This window comes from Stegostoma tigrinum, chromosome 25 (assembly GCF_030684315.1).
Source record: "Stegostoma tigrinum isolate sSteTig4 chromosome 25, sSteTig4.hap1, whole genome shotgun sequence".
NCBI classification, from domain to species: domain Eukaryota; kingdom Metazoa; phylum Chordata; class Chondrichthyes; order Orectolobiformes; family Stegostomatidae; genus Stegostoma; species Stegostoma tigrinum.
In genome coordinates, this window is record NC_081378.1 from 47,984,204 (window position 1) to 48,000,020 (window position 15,817).

A 15,817-nucleotide genomic window follows, 5' to 3' on the forward strand; every position below is an offset into this window, starting at 1 on the left:
GGTCAAGAAGTGGGTTGCAGTCTGGTACACGTCACCAGCAACCAAGGCAGGAACCAGGCCTGATGCGAAAACGTCCCAGGAGCAGCTACTGGAAAAAGAACAGCCTACATCCCAGGGAGGGGTTAGAGATGTAGTGAAGTCAGCCAAGTGGATTTCATAATATATAAGCTCCCCAATTGGGGCTGTTAACCTGTTCCAATCAGGTGGACAGACAATAATCAGGAGTGCGGTGGGCTCTGTTCACTCTGAGCTGGCTCTAAGGGAGCCGGGTCTGTGTTCAGGACTCTCCACATGTAAATAAACAGTGACTTGGTGATGGGACACTGGCCTCAGTGGAGTTGTTTCAGAGAGGAGATTTCCTCTTGTAGGTGAACCTCAAACTAGGGGGATAGTTTCACAGTAAAGAATCTCAGATAAGGAGGAGAGTCTTCTCCCTGTGGGTCGTTAATCTTTAGATTTTTCCCAACCCAGAGAGCAGTGGAGAGCACAAGTCTGACTTAGAGTAATCTGTGCTCTGTTACAGAGTCCAGGGTTATGGTGGACAGATAGAAAAGTTGATGTCATGATTTAGAACAACCATGATTTGCTTGACCCGTGGATCTGGTGAAGGGAATCAATGACCTTCCTGTGTTCCTTTTACCTATGTTCTCACAGAGCATATCATTGTGGTACTAAACAATTAAGTTTCAGGAATTCTGGCCTCATGAATGAAGACTAAAGGTCTCATGTCATTTCTCAAAAAACAAGAGAATTATTCCAGAGCTATGGCTAATGTTTACCACAAAACAAATGACTTCAAATAGTCTTTCATTTCTTTGTTGTTTGTGGATTGTGGATATTGGATGCCAACCTCCCTACATTTATAATAGTGACAACGCACCAAAAGTGACTCAGTGGACATAAGCCACCTTGGTACATCTTGAGATCATAAAGATATTATATAAATATAAAGGAAAACGCAAATCGAGACACCACTAAAATAGAATACGACATGGTGATACTGACTCCTGTTCAGAGTGTCAGATCCTGAGCTGGGATCAAGGTGTGACACTTAATGGAGGCATTTGTTGGTCATTTCCAACATGGGAATTAATTCTGCTTTTTTATTCACGCTTCTGTCAGATACATCTTCACTTGCCACACAACAATTTCCCTTTGCCTTGCAATGTCATCATTACTTTGGTCATTTCATCTCTACAGCCTTCCAACCAAATCACAGACCCATCCTCCTGCTCTTCTCCACACATTCTGCACTTGTTCCAGCGCGAGGATTTTCCAATTCGGACAAAGATTGCAGACCTGAAATTTTCATCCTGTTGTCGGCTGACTTGCCAAATATTTCTGGCATTTTCAGTTTTCATTCCAAAGATGAAAGAAAGGTGTAACAGCAAGATAGCTATGCCAAATCTTAATAAGACACGGGTTAGGTCTCAGTGGTAGTGAGCTCAGCTCCACTAACTGGATACCGAACTCACCACCAGTCCAATTGTATTTAACAGCACTGTAGGTGTCAATACACCCTCATATACTACCATGGTTCAAAATGATGGCTCACCATCACCTTCTTCAATAAATGCTGGCTCAGTCAGCTACACCCTTCTTGAGAATTTTTAAAATTTACAATGCAAGCGTTTCTGATGCAGTGCAGGGAGTAGGTCCTGGAAAGTATTAAGGCATTGGGACCCCTGACTCTGAATAGAGATCAAGTCTTTGGCCATCCTACTGCATCCTTCTTATTTTTAAACACCAGGCCATCCCGATAAACTCAATGGAGTACGGACATTCAAAGAGAGGCTGAGGGCTGCAGTTGCTGGAAATCGGAAACAAAAGCCAAAATTGCTGGAGAAACCCAGCAGGTCAGGCAGCATCTGTGCAGAGAAAGCAGAGTTAATGTTTTGAGTTCAGTGACCCATCTTCTGAACAGGTGAAGGTGAAGAAATATGTATTCATCACCTAGGTGTTAATTGAGTACCCCATATTTTTGCTGCAATTAAAAAACCATTGTGCACAGCTGGGAAGATGATGTCCTAGTAGCAGTACCAGTAGATTATTAACCCAGAACCTGAAGATCCAGGGTTGAATTCCACCACGGCAGATGGTGGCTTGTGAATTCAATGAAAGCAAAACCTGTAATTAGGAGTCTAATGATGACCTCAAAATGATTATCAGTTATTGGAAAAGCCCATACGGTTCACTTATGTCCTTTACAGAAGAAAAATGCTGCCCTTGCCTGGCGTGGACCATGTGTGACTCCAGACCCACAGCAATGTGGCTGACTCTTACACTACCTGTCGGGCAATAAGTGCTGGCCTAACAAGCAATGCCCACATCCCATGCATGAAGGTAACAACATACTGGCCCAACACACACACACACACACACACACACACGCATCTCTGCTCCACCGCCCCATCACGCCACTGTTAGTCATGGCCATTATGTTCCCAGGAAGTGATGCTACACACTCACCTGTATGTCAGCAAGGTTTTCAAAGAGCCGCATTGTTAACTTTGGTCCATTTTCTATGGTTGGAATATGTAGGTTCTGGAAAAACAAGGAGAAAGAAAACCAAGTGTAAAGTTATAACTGTCACTGCCAACTGTGCCAATCCTAGACAGCCACTTAAATACCAAAGCTTGGCAGTTTGGGGAGACAAGTTGCTAACTATTCATACCTCACTGAATTCTCTCAACGCAATGGGAAGTATCTAATTCCCAGGCTAGTTGTGAGGGCCAACAAATCTGCAACAACTGACCAAATACAACAAATATCACTTCACACCTCACATTTGTTACATCTGTCAGCAATGGCCTGAAAGATTGAATCATGGTAAATGACTGCATGCGTGAGGCTGACACTAAGTGGCCAAAAGATGCCACCATTTGGTTTGGTGCTCCATCCGAGAGTGGGAAGCACCAACAGTCAGAAACGTAGAAAAGCAGCAGGATTCGGCCATTCGAGCCTGCTCTGCCATTCAATATGATCATGGATGACTCAGTACCCTGTCTCTGCTCTCTCCCTGTACTCATGGGTCCCTATAGCCACCAAGAACTACATCTAACTCCCTCTCAAAAACAAAGTTTTTGCCTCAATAGCTCTGAGGATACACTGCTTCTCCTGCTAGATGGTCTCTGGGTGAGAGAAGTGCCAAGCAGAGGTTTCTGTCTCCGATCCCCTGATTTGATAGATGGACCGCCAGAAGCTGCTGGGAAGCAGAGACTGCCTCTATTATCTGCATTTCAGCCTTTTTTCGAAAGAGGAGGAAGGGTTTGTGAGGCAATCTGCATGGAACAGATAATTTTGGGTCATAGCTGAGCACGAAATTAGGCTTGCAAAAATTGATCTCAGGCGAAGCAATCTCCCGCCTGCATCAAAGGGACAAAGCCTGTGTAGACCCTGAGTAAGTTTGGGCAGCTCATCAAAAAAATTGTTTGATTCCAGCACATTGTGCTCAGGCAGCATAAAATCATGAAACGTAAATTTTCAACGCACAGAATTAAGTACTAAAACAGACATTAAGCCCATTTGGTCTGTGTTGTCTCCTACACTCATTGCCTCTTCCCGTCCTGTGAACCTCTGCTCCCTTCTCCCTGGCGTAAGCATCAAGCCTCTTAGATGCAGCAATCTGATCCGTCTCAGTCATTTCATGTTGCATCTTTGGGCTCACTTGAGAAACATCTTAATTGCAAATTTCTCAACACTGTTTCCATTGCTGTCCACAACCTTATCCCTCCCCTCTAATTCTATAATCTCCTCCAACTCAACATCTTTCCATAATATCTACCACTTCTCTTGTGCTGGCGTCTAATAAATGTTTCATCAGTGGCAGCCATGCCTTTGGTTGCCCTTACACCTCTCTAACTTTCTAACTCACTTCCCTCTTAAAACACTTCCTAAAACTTACCTCTGACCAAATTTTAGGCTCTCACCAACTGTTACAGATGCACAATAGGAAGCACTCTGTCTGGGTGCGTAACAACTTGATACGGAAACTCAGCGATAGACCAGCTGATGTGGGGTCAGAGATGACAGCGTGGATCTGGTGGAACACAGCAAGCTAGGCAGCATCAGGGGAGCAGGAAAGCTGACATTTTGGGTCGGTACCCTTCGGAGTCCTCACCACTGCCTACCTGCACTCACCTATCACCATCCCACCTACTTTCCCCAGCCCCACCCTTCCTCTATTTATTTGAGTTCCCTTCCTCCTCCCCCAATTCTGAAGAAGCATCCCGACTCAAAACATCAGCTTTCCTGCTCCTCTGATGCTGCCTGGCCTGCTGTGTTCCTCCAGCTCCACACTGCGTTATCTCTTGGTATGGCAACTGCTTTCCCATTAGAGACCACACAAAGTTGTGCACACAGTCCAGGCCATCAGAGAAGACAACCTCCCATGCATGGGCTCTGTCCACATTTCTTGCCACAGAAAGGCTGCCAACCTGATCAAAGGTCCCTCCCAACCCAGCAAAGCTCCCTCCCAACCTCCTCCGCCAGGCAGAAGATACCAAAGTTTGAACACATGCACTAACAGGTTCGAGAACAGCTTCTTCCCTGCCCTTATTAGGCTGCTGAATGGCCTTTCTAATCTCAAATCTAACGTTGATCTTGCTTTTGTGCACCTCCTGTACAGCTGTAATTTTGTATGCCTCGCTGTGTTTAAACATCCCATGATCTCTATGTCTTTGTATGTTATGATGTGCCCATACTGCTCACGAAACAGAGCTTTTCACTGTACTAAACCAAATCAGAGCAAATCATCTGCCCTAATCTCTCCTCATGACTCAGTACCAACTTTGTCAAGCTTGAATTGCTCTGTTTAAAACTACTTAACCTTAAATCAAATGACAAACGCTAGTGTCTTGATGTTCTGTTTAAGGCACTCAACAACCTAGAGTTATTTAAATCCTTTCCTTTAAAAATCTACTTTTCACAAAGCTTTGCTTACCTACTCACCTTCATGTGAATGGAGATCACTTTCTTATAATGTGTCTGTGAAGCACGTTGGTATGGTTTACTATGTTAAAGATGTTGATCTGTTTAGACTTATCCCTGTAATTGTTTTAAATTGTATTCCATTGAGATCAGGAAATATTCTTCCACTTTTATTTTATCAGGACCTTGACTCGAAGATCGGAGGCAAGGGTGGTGGTGGAGGGTTGCTTTTTAGACTGGAGGCCTGTGACCAGCCTGTGCCACAAGGATCGATGCTGGGAATCACTGCTTTTCATCATTTATATAAATGATTTCAGTGTGAATACAGGAGGTTATTAAGTTTGCAGAGGACACCAAAATTGGTGGTGTAGTGCACAGTGAAGAAGGTTCTCTCTCCAGTATAAAAGGACCTCAATCAGATGGGCAAATGGGCCAAGGAGGGGCAGGTGGAGTTTAAACGAGATAAATGTGAGGTGCTACAGTTTGGTAAGGAAAATCAGGGCAAGGACCTGAGGTGGGCAGCTGAGCAAAGACAGCTTGAAGAGCAGGTTCATCGTTCCTTGAAAGAGAGTCAAAAGGTAGACAAGATAGTGCAGAAGGCATTTGGCACGCTTGCCATTTTTGGTCAGTGCATTGAGTATTAGAGAGTTTGCAAGTCATGTTGCAGCTGTACAGGATATTGCTTAGGCTATTTTTGGAATACTGCACTAAATCCTGGTCTCCCTGCTATGCGAAAGAAACTTGCAAGTTTTCAGTAAAGATTTACAAGGATGTTGCCAGGGTTGGAGATTTTGAGCTATAGGGAGAGGCTGAATAGGCTGGGGCTAATGTCCCAGAAGCATTGGAGGCTGAAAGGTGGCCATGCAGAGGTTTATAAAATCTTGATGGGCATGGATAGGATAAATAGATAAGGTCTCTTTCCCAGGGTAGGGGAGTCCAAATCCAGAGGGTATAGGTTTAAAGAGAGAGGGGTAAGATTTAAAAAAGGAAACATTTTTCACACAGAGGGTGGTATATGAATGGAATGAGCTGCCAAAGTGGTGGAAGCTGGTACAGTTACAATATCCAGAAGGTATCTAGATGGGCATCTGAATAGGAAGGATTTAAAGTGATATGGCCCAAATGCTGGCAAATGGGACCAGATTAATTTAGGATATCTGGTCAGCATAGACAAGTTGGACCAAGGGTCTGTTCCCATGCTGTACAGCTCTTTAAATGCCCCTTCCTGCCCAATTATGTGAGGGTAGTTGATACCTCCTGAACTGTGCTTTAATGTGATGTGCCTACTGCAGTTAGCAAATCTCTCATCTCTCTCACAAGCATGGGCTGAAGTTACTTTGTCAATTTACAATGAACAAGATGCCTCATGTTTCTCACCTCACCCTGGTACAAGATGTGCGATATTGGACACAAGATGCAAGCAGTTCCTGAACCAAACATCTCCTTGACCCGGTTTTGCTTCATTGCAAAGAGAAGTTCCTTCATTGTGACGGAACGCTCTTCAACCTTGAACTGATTCTTTGTTTCAAACAAATAAAGAGGAAAGCAATTAGGTCCATTTCATCACTTCTTAAATCAATAATTATGTTTCCCAAATATCTGTGCAATCACTATTGCAAAGCACCTGCAATTGAAAACACACTGATACATTTGAATTGTTTATGATTATATACACAAAGCACAGGTATTTTCAATCAAAAATTGACACCTACCAAAAGTATTTTATCACATATTTACCCCATGGAAGTGCATGTGAACAGATACATCAGATTAAAATAACTCTTCAGTCAGAAATTGAGTCTCAATGTTGACTACTGTACATCAAGACTGCAAGAAGTAGGCCATTCAGCCCATCAAGTCTGTTCTGCCATTTAATGAGATCATAGCTGATCTGATCATCCTAACTCCACATTTCCCAATAACACTTGCTTTTCTTACTGGCTAAAACCAGGTTATGATTCTGGTAAGCATTACATTAATATTTAACATTCTAATCTACGTTAAACAGAGATTAGCAGATAACAGATTAGACACCATTTCAATGTAGTGAACATAATGCTCTCTCATCGAGTAATATTTACTGACCCACTTGCGTGTAAGATCCAGAATGCTTTGTCTTACTACTCCAGGTAATATCACGCCATCTAGTGGTGGTGTTACCAGCTCTTCCTCTGGAGAACAGAATAGATTGTTACACTTAAGTAAGTATATATACAGCAAGAACACAAACACTGAATCAAGACTGAACTAACTCCACAGAGGCTGGTATCCTGTCAACAGCTCACACATGGAGCATCCTTGACACTGAGTCAGCTCTCAGAGTGAGCAGACCCCCTGACACTCCTGTTTATATCTGACAGCCAGGGCTCCCTGATTGGATCAGATTATCAGCCCTAATTCAGGGAACTCACTTTCTGTGAGGTCCACCTGGCTGACCTCATTACAATCACTACAGACATGCAGTCTACCAGAAAAGAAATCCAGTAGCAGACCAGCTGTACAATTCTGCTCCACTTCCTGCAGTCTTTTAAAGTGTACCCATCACCAATGCCTTTGAAAGAGATGTGCATTTAGTGCCCATCTCCCAAAACCCTGTAAATGTCTTCTTTTCCAGTATTTATCTGAATCCCCTCTGGAAGTTACTGTTATATCTGCTCACCACACCCTTTCAGAAGGTGAATCCCAGACTCTCAAACAGGTCACTGTGTTAAAAACAAATTCTCCACTCTGGTCCCTTTGTCATTTATTTTAATTTCTCATGATATATATGGCTACACCATCAAAATAAGGATTTTTTTGTTTGTTTTCAGAAACTTCCAAAGGCATTTTGACTTGGAATTTGTTTTCAAGTCGAATCCTAGCCCAGTCTGTGCCTGGTTTCTCACTTTTATCTGTCCTTCAGTCTCTCATGGGATACAGGCATCTCTATATGGTAAAGACAGCATCTCTTGTCTACCCCTCACTGGCATTAAACTGAGTGGCGTGCCAAGTAGTTCAGAGTTGGCAATGTTGGAGTCAGGAGTCACATGTAGGTCAGGCCTCCTTTGTATAGGGTGTTATGAATCAGAGCATGTTTTTTACAACAATCAAGAAACCTGTCATGGTCACCATTACAGAGATCAGATTTATATTCTAGATTTATTCATTGAATTCTAATTCCACAATCTGTCGTGGTTAGATTTAAACTCACTTTCCCAGAGCTTCAGCCCAGACCTCCCGGTTACCAGACCAGTGACGTATCATTGTGCCACTATCCATCGGGCAAGCAATTCCTCCATTCTCCCTCTCTTCAGATTATCCTCATCAACAGTTAACAGATATCGACAGGGTACGGGATATTCATTACAGCAGTAAATTAAACTACGTGCATTATTAAGTTGGCTGTGTAGCAATTCTAACAAACAGAGAGATTTAGATTCAGTCCTCACTCAAGCAGGCGGTGGCTTATTCCCAGGCCTCTGTTGATGCATCTCTTAGTCCATCAGCAGAATGGCTAGGAATGGCCCATTGTTGGATTATTTTTCCTTCCCTCCCTGCAAGGGAGCCTCCAGTAACCGCTCGGTACTTATCAAAGAGACACCACCATATTGAGAAAGCTTCCTGAGGAAGTGACAACGTTGGCACAAAGAAAGCAATCCTGCGTCTTAGGTAGGTCAGGAGTTTGAATCCCACACCAGAGACTTGATGTGTGATCTGGACTGACATTCCAGTGTTGCTCCACTGATGAAGCTACCCCTTTGGGTGACATCTGTGGTTATAAAAAGGCACTGTTCAGAGGAAAGACTTTTCCTGATGGCCTGGACATTACTTACCTCTCAACCAACATTATAAACTAACAGAAAGCAAAATACTGCAGATGCTGGAAATCTGAAGCAAACACAGAAAAATGCTGGAGAAACTCGGCAGGGTCTGACAACGTCTGTGGACAGAGAAACAAGAGTTAACATTTCAAGTCTGATATGGGCCTGTTCCCAGAAATGAAACATTGCATGCATTTAACATGTTGGAAATGCAAGGGAGGCAGCACTGAAGACCTGTGTCAGAGGTTAGCTCTGTTTCTCTCTCTAGAGATGCTACAGGACCTGCTGCGTTTCCCCAGTACTTCGTGGGTTTGTATTATGAGCTAATTATTTAGCCATCACCCACCTCATTTTTGTGTGTGGGGCCTTGTTGCATTACATTTCAACAGTAATTGCACTTCACTTACTGTCCAATAGAAGTTTGGTGCCTATGCAAGTGTTATGCAAGTTTTCTTTTTGTTTTTGATTCAGAATTGTCATCAGTGCAAAGATTTAATCCACTATCGATTTGGTATTGGCCACAGTAAATTAGAACAGATCATGGCTTGTACCATAGATGCTCCTAAAATGTGTAGTCAACCGGGACTGTACTAATCGGCTGACACTAATGTTATTGGGTAGGGAATAGTTAGGGAGAGTAACCTATCCATCACTGTTCCTGCATCTCAGTGAGAGGACCTTCTCTGAAAGAGTGGCAGGAGCACATTCCATAGTAACTCTGCAGAGGGACCTGGGTCCCTATGTCGGAAAGGAGGAATTTGGAGGACTATGGGAAAACAAAAGGCAGGGGCAAGCACAACATGAGCTGGTGCACTCTTGTATGTCACAGCATGAGTGAATTCCCAGAGGATTGAGAAAGGTTTTACCAGGACGTTGCCGGAATTGCAGGATTTGAGATATAAAAACAGTCTGAAAACACTGGGACTTTCTTCACTGGAGCATAGGAGGTTGAGGTATTTAGGTTTATAACACCATGAGGGGCGTGGATGAGGTGAATAGCAAGGATCTTTTCTCTAAGGTTGGGGGGGGGGAGGGGGAGTTCAAAACCAAGGGGCATATTTTTAAGGTGAGAAGAGAAAGATTTAAAAAGGACATGAGGGACAACATCTTTCCACAGAGAGTATGCAGCATGAATTGCCAGAGGAAGTGGTGGGTGCACGTATAGTTACAACATTTAAAAGACATTTGGATAAGTACATGAATAAGAAATGTTCAGAGGGATATGGGCCAAACACAGGCATGTGGGACCAGTTTAGTTTGGCACTATGGTCGGCGTGGACTGGTTAGACCCGAATGATCTGTTTCCTTGCTATATGACTCTATGGCACCTGAATATAATCGATCATTTGATCAATGTTATTGAACAGTGGGATCTATATTGCACCTGCCTGTTCATATTGCTTGTACTCAGTATTCCAGCTGCACTTGGCTTGGCAGAGGAAAGGGACTAAGAACTGCCAGAAAGGGCTGGTTGTGAGCTGAGCTGATGTAAACGGCACTGCATCAAATGAGGATGCGCAGCCATGCAGCAGGCTTCCCATGAGTGGCCAAGAGAGGATGCTGTGCCAGAAGGCCTGATGTACTGTACTAGACAGTCCTGCCTCACACACGGCTATCCATGATACACCCACACAATAAAGTCAATGACCATCAGAGTTGTTCTGGTCCACTGTCTCCTTTAACATGGACCTGGTTCTAGATACAGCTGATGATCCTGCGATGTTAGTCAGTTTGGCAAACCAACCAAGTATGCAAGAAAAGCACAGGGACAAGGGGGTCCCATTCAGCTCCTCAGACTTGTTCCACTACTGAATCAGCTGATGGCTCTTCTGTATCTTAACTCCAATTACAAACCTTCCCTGATACACTGACACAAACTCTCTCAAACAAAGTCCTGGGAGTCCCAACATCCACGGCCCCTGGGGGTATTTTCACTCGCTGTCGTGTGAAGATGGACTTGCTGATTTCTGCTCCTGAAATGGCCGGGTTTTCATTTTAAGATTGTACCCCATTGTCCTGGATAACTCCAGCACAGGTTTTAGTTCCTCCATATGCACCCTATTGAATCCTTTAACATTTTTAACACTTCAATCAGATCATTCCCAGGCTACAGTATTCAGGAGATGCACAGATAGACGGCACACCTCCACAGGACTTTCACATAATCCAAGTCAATCAGTGAGCGTAGCAAGCATGCCCAGATCTCTATACACAATACAATCTCCATGTGGCCTGAAAAGGAAGGATGTGAACCTCAAACCATCTCAATGAGTCCGTAGGATGAAAATAACAGCTCAGGATCACAAATGTCATGGGGGAGGCAATGGCCTAGTGGTATCATCACTGGAATGTTAATCCAGAGGGCGAGATAATGTTCTGGGGAACTGGGTTCAAATCCTGCCATGGCAGGTGATGGAATCTGAATTCAGTTTTTAAAAAAAATTCTGGCATTAATAATCCAACAATGACCATGAAACAATTGTCGACTGTTAGGAAAAACCCATCTGGTTCACCAATGCCCTTTAGGCAAGGAAGTCTGCCATCCTTATCTGGTCTGGCCTACATGTGACTCCAGGCTCACAGCAATGGGGTTAGCTCTCAACTGCCCTCTGGGCAACTAGGGATGGACAATAAATGCTGCCTGGTCAGTGATGCCCTCGTCCTGTGAATGAATTTTTAAAAATGCTTGAGGGAGCCAAGCTTGGTCCCTGCAAGGATTCTACTTTGAATGGTAAAGACAACAGCTAAACACACAGGACATCCCACAGCATTAAAGGGACTGAAGAACAGGCATTGTTCCCTTTCTTCACACAGCCTGGAATGGCTCAGCTGCGTGCATCTCGTCGCAAGTTTAACCACAACACTGCCTCCCTTGCATTCCCAACATGTTAAATGCACGTAGGCGCCTATTGAAGGATTCAAGGGCTGTGCTCAGCACCAGGTTATCTAATTATGCAAAACCAGGCGTCAGACTGAATAGAAAACATTTATCTATGTGCATCACAAATGTAAACTTGTAATTTCTTGTACGCAACAGTTTTCATCTGAGGTTTTCTTCACCCCATCATTAGTGGCACCGCCTTCTGTTGCCTTGACATTCTGTCTGATAAGAGTGTGGATTATCTTGAGATATTTAACTACATCAAGAGGCTCTTTATCAACACAAGTTGTTCTTAAGCTGCAGCAACCCATTCTCCAAGTCAGATTTCCTGTATGTACCCATGCTCTCCGTGGGACTGACGCATTGCACAGTCTCAAGGGGTAAGCATTCATCTAACAAGCCCTAGCAGAGGCTTGGTTTACCAAACAGGTGGCACAGTGGCTCAGTGGTTCGCATTGATGCCTCACAGTGCCAGGGACCCAGGTTTGATTCCACCCTCAGGCAACTGTCTGTGTGGAGTTTGCACATTTTCCCTGTGTTTGACAGATTTCCTTCTGGTGCTCCAGTTTCCTCCACAGTCCAAAGATGTGCAGGTTAGGTGGATTGACCATGCTAAATTGCCCCATAGTGTTCAGGGGTGTGTAGATTAGGTGGGTTATGGGAGGATGGGTCTGGGTGAGATGCTTTGTCGGTCACTGTGGACCTGTTGGGCCAAAGGACCTGTTTCCACACTGTAGGGAGTCTATGATTCTTTTCTATGAAAATCAGTTTTACTTTCCCAGTACCCAATCTTCAGCATCGAGTGTCCTCTTGGACTCATGCAGGGCGGCAGAAAGGAAGACTGCAGAATCACAAATTGTGCCTTTCACAACCTCAAGATGTTCCAAAGCCAATGCACCACTGATTTCTTAGCCCAGCCAGTTCTCAAAATTTAGTCTGCATGAGATGCAACAGTTTGACGACGCAGGAAATAAAAATTGTTGGCAAATGGCCTGAACAGTTTACTTACATTACTCCCTGCCCTAACCATTGTGGTAAAAAGATTCTTGGAGCATCCGGGAAGCAAGTTTGCCAGTCCAACAGCAATGGTGCTGGAGGTGGAAGCTGTACAGAGTCAAACGGCGCGGAAACGGACCCTTCGGCCCAACTCATCCATGCCGCCCAGGTTTACTAATCTGAACTAGTCCCATTTGCCTGTGTTTGGCCCATATCCCTGTAAACCGTTCCTATCCATTAACTGTCCAAATGACTTTTATATCTTGTAACTATACAGAGTCAGAGATTTTTAAAAATTCGTTCATAGGGTCCAAGCATCACATTTATTACCCACCCTCACTTGTCCAGATCAGGTAAGGACATTTCCAGATAGATTTCATGACAGTCAACAGTCATTAGGCGAGCTCTTTATTCAAGATTTTATTGAACTTAAATATTGACGTTGGCCATGGTGGGATTTAAACCTATGTCCCAGAAACACTGGCCCGGTCTAAACTGCTAGTCCAGTGACATTGCCACTACCTCCCCTAAAAGCTACATTGGTTTTTATTACGATCGACAATGGTCACCATTGGGCCAGCTTTTCACTCCAGAGTTCACTGAATTCAAATAGACCGTCTGCCACAATGGGATTCAAACCCATATCCAGCCTTGGGTCCTGGGCGGGCAGTTACAATGACATCATCACTGCTTTACTGCCTCCCCACGATGGGTGCAGATTGAGAGAATTCCACGCCAGGATGTATCCTGATACATTTTCAGGGATCCTGGCAGAACAGGGTCCTGACCAGCACCCGCTAATGGGCCAATTAAGGTCAACCATGTCCCTAGTGCATGACAAAACTGTCAATGCCAGCACGGCCTCCTCAATAGCAGACAGGCTCGTGTCGTTGCCTCTCACCGACAGGCAGGGTGGTTGGGGACACTCCCACCTCCTTTGAATTATCCCACACCCGAAGCCACAAGAGACCAACCAGGCTCCCCCACCACAATTTGAAAAGTTCTGAGAGGTTGTCGCCATCTTTTTGTACTTTTGTGGTCTCCCACCTACACTGGAAGTGCCTTCCCCTCCCTCAGGCACAAGCTTACCCTTCAGGGGCGCACAGCCCCTCCTGGATGTTCGCTGTAGGCCTGTGAATCAGTTGCACACAAGGGCAAGGGTCAGGCACCATTGGGGGTCATGATCTTTAGTGAGCACCATCTCCAGGGTCCCAACATCCAGTGGAAATATTCAGCACTGAATGCAATTCTGAAAATCTATTAAAGCAATTTAAACTGAGGAAAGTCTCTGGCCTCAGGATGTCATACGTTACAGCCCTTCGACAGTGTAGTCACTGTTTTAATACAGGATTTCAGCAGCTAAATTGCTTTAGGTCAAATATTGGGCAGTAAAATTTCCCTGTTTTCTTTGCATATACTGATAGCATCTACTTGGTTTGCACAAAGAGAGTATCGGATGTCTACATATGATATTGCATCAAAAAGACACAATCTCTAATTGTGAACTACTCCGTCAATAGTGCACTGAAGTGCCTGTGTTCAAGGGTGAGGAGGGGGGGGATTGCAAACAGATAGCCCAGACTCAGGAGACCCAGCTGCTCCCTGTTAGTGACTGCACCACGGTCAGCCAGCTGGGCCCCACAGAATAAGGAGTTCCCTGATTGGGGCTGTTGCAATCACTTCATTACAATTACTGTACTGCTACCGGAGAAAAGGAAAAAACCTTCACTCACTTCAAATCATAGCAGCACCACCGAAACGCACACCGCCTTCTTAGAGGTTCTGCAAACCCGCCCTCCGGATTAAAAGGGAAGGCGTAGGCAGATCCTGGCAGAGAGAAGAAGACCACCGAGAGCGGGCATGAAGGTACTGCGCTCACACAGCAGATAAATCAATGGCTGGTCTGTGAGCCAGTAGCTAGATGGCTTGGGCTTTATAACCTCAACAAAACGACGAAAGCAGAGGTTCACGGGTTGCGAGAATTCGTTTTATTTTTTAAAAAAAAACACTCCTGGTGTGGTTGGGCAATGGAATTCTTTGCTACAAGCAGTGGTTAATGCAGATTTTTAAAAAGAAATGGGCAAATATTTTGAAAATGGGCAAATTTTTTGAATAGTGAAATTTAAAAATAAAAGCTAAGAGCCGGAGGAACGGGAGAAAAATGGCAATACCTTTTTGGACAGCCAACATGAGTACTCTAGACTGAATGGGCTTCTTATGTGTGCAACATTCAACAATTCAATGACTGAAACAAACAGCAGCTTCAAAGCAGTCATTATAATTGTCTGTCAGTGTTGCTGTGCACACACATTCTTTACCATGAAATACTGTCAAGGACTTACACAGGGAAAATTATAGTGTTAGGATTTAAAAGTGACAACATGTTTTCCACAATTTCTTTGAATCAAACTTTCAGCACATGTCATCTCACTGCTACCCACTGAGAAAACACAGTCGAGATGACAACTTCAATTCTTGTGTGTGTTTGCTTCAAAAGAATAACTTGCACTTAGCTCACCCCTTCTAGTATAACTCCCCGAGGCAGCTGACAGGAATGTTATCAAACAAATTTTGTCACTGAGACACATGAGGAGATATTAGGGCGGTTAACAAGAAGTTCAGTCAGAAATGGTTTTGCGAGGAGTGACGTAAAGGAGGAAAGAAAGATAGAGTGGGCCAGGGAGCACATATCAGAATCTAAGGCAGCTCATCCTACAGCAACTAACAGTGCGGAGCTGAATATCTGCGATGTGCAAATGTCCAGAATTGGAAGAGCACAGATATCTCTAGAAGATTAAAGGACTGAAAGGAGATCACGGTGGTAAGGAAGGGTGAAGGCCACAAAGGGATTTAGATCCAAGGATGTAAATTTTAAAATTAAGGCCATAATTCATTGAAGGTGGTTAGGGTCGTTTAGAGGGCATATGGACTCCTTGTCTATGTTAGTCAAGTCACTCAATACAAGAGCAGGGAGGGTAAGTTGTGCATAACATTAGTTAGGCCACAGCTGGTGTACTGTGTGCAGTTCTTGTCACGAAAGGAGGCATGTGATTGAACAGGATGGGTGCAGAGGAGATTCACCAGGATGTTGTATGGGCTGGAGTGATTCTGAAGAGAGACTAGATAGACGACAACGTTTTCCTTAGAGCACAGAAAGCTGAAAGGGGTGGGTTCTCACTTTGGGGCATAGCCAGGGAGAGAGTTCTCCCCA

At 44.2% G+C, this 15,817-nt stretch overlaps 1 protein-coding gene across 4 annotated transcripts in view; it reads right to left on the reverse strand.

Moving 5' to 3' along the window:
- The window catches only part of bcat1 (branched chain amino-acid transaminase 1, cytosolic), a 119,255-nt gene that overhangs the window by 6,262 nt on the left and 97,176 nt on the right, over positions 1-15,817 (reverse strand). For all 4 annotated transcript variants that reach the window (XM_048554586.2, XM_059654703.1, XM_048554587.2 and 1 more), the window contains 3 exons: positions 7,015-7,100; positions 6,307-6,447; positions 2,470-2,544 (listed from right to left, as the gene is read on the reverse strand). In XM_048554586.2, the coding sequence (XP_048410543.1) occupies positions 2,470-2,544; positions 6,307-6,447; positions 7,015-7,100 (302 nt within the window). The remainder of the gene's footprint in view (positions 1-2,469; positions 2,545-6,306; positions 6,448-7,014; positions 7,101-15,817) is intronic.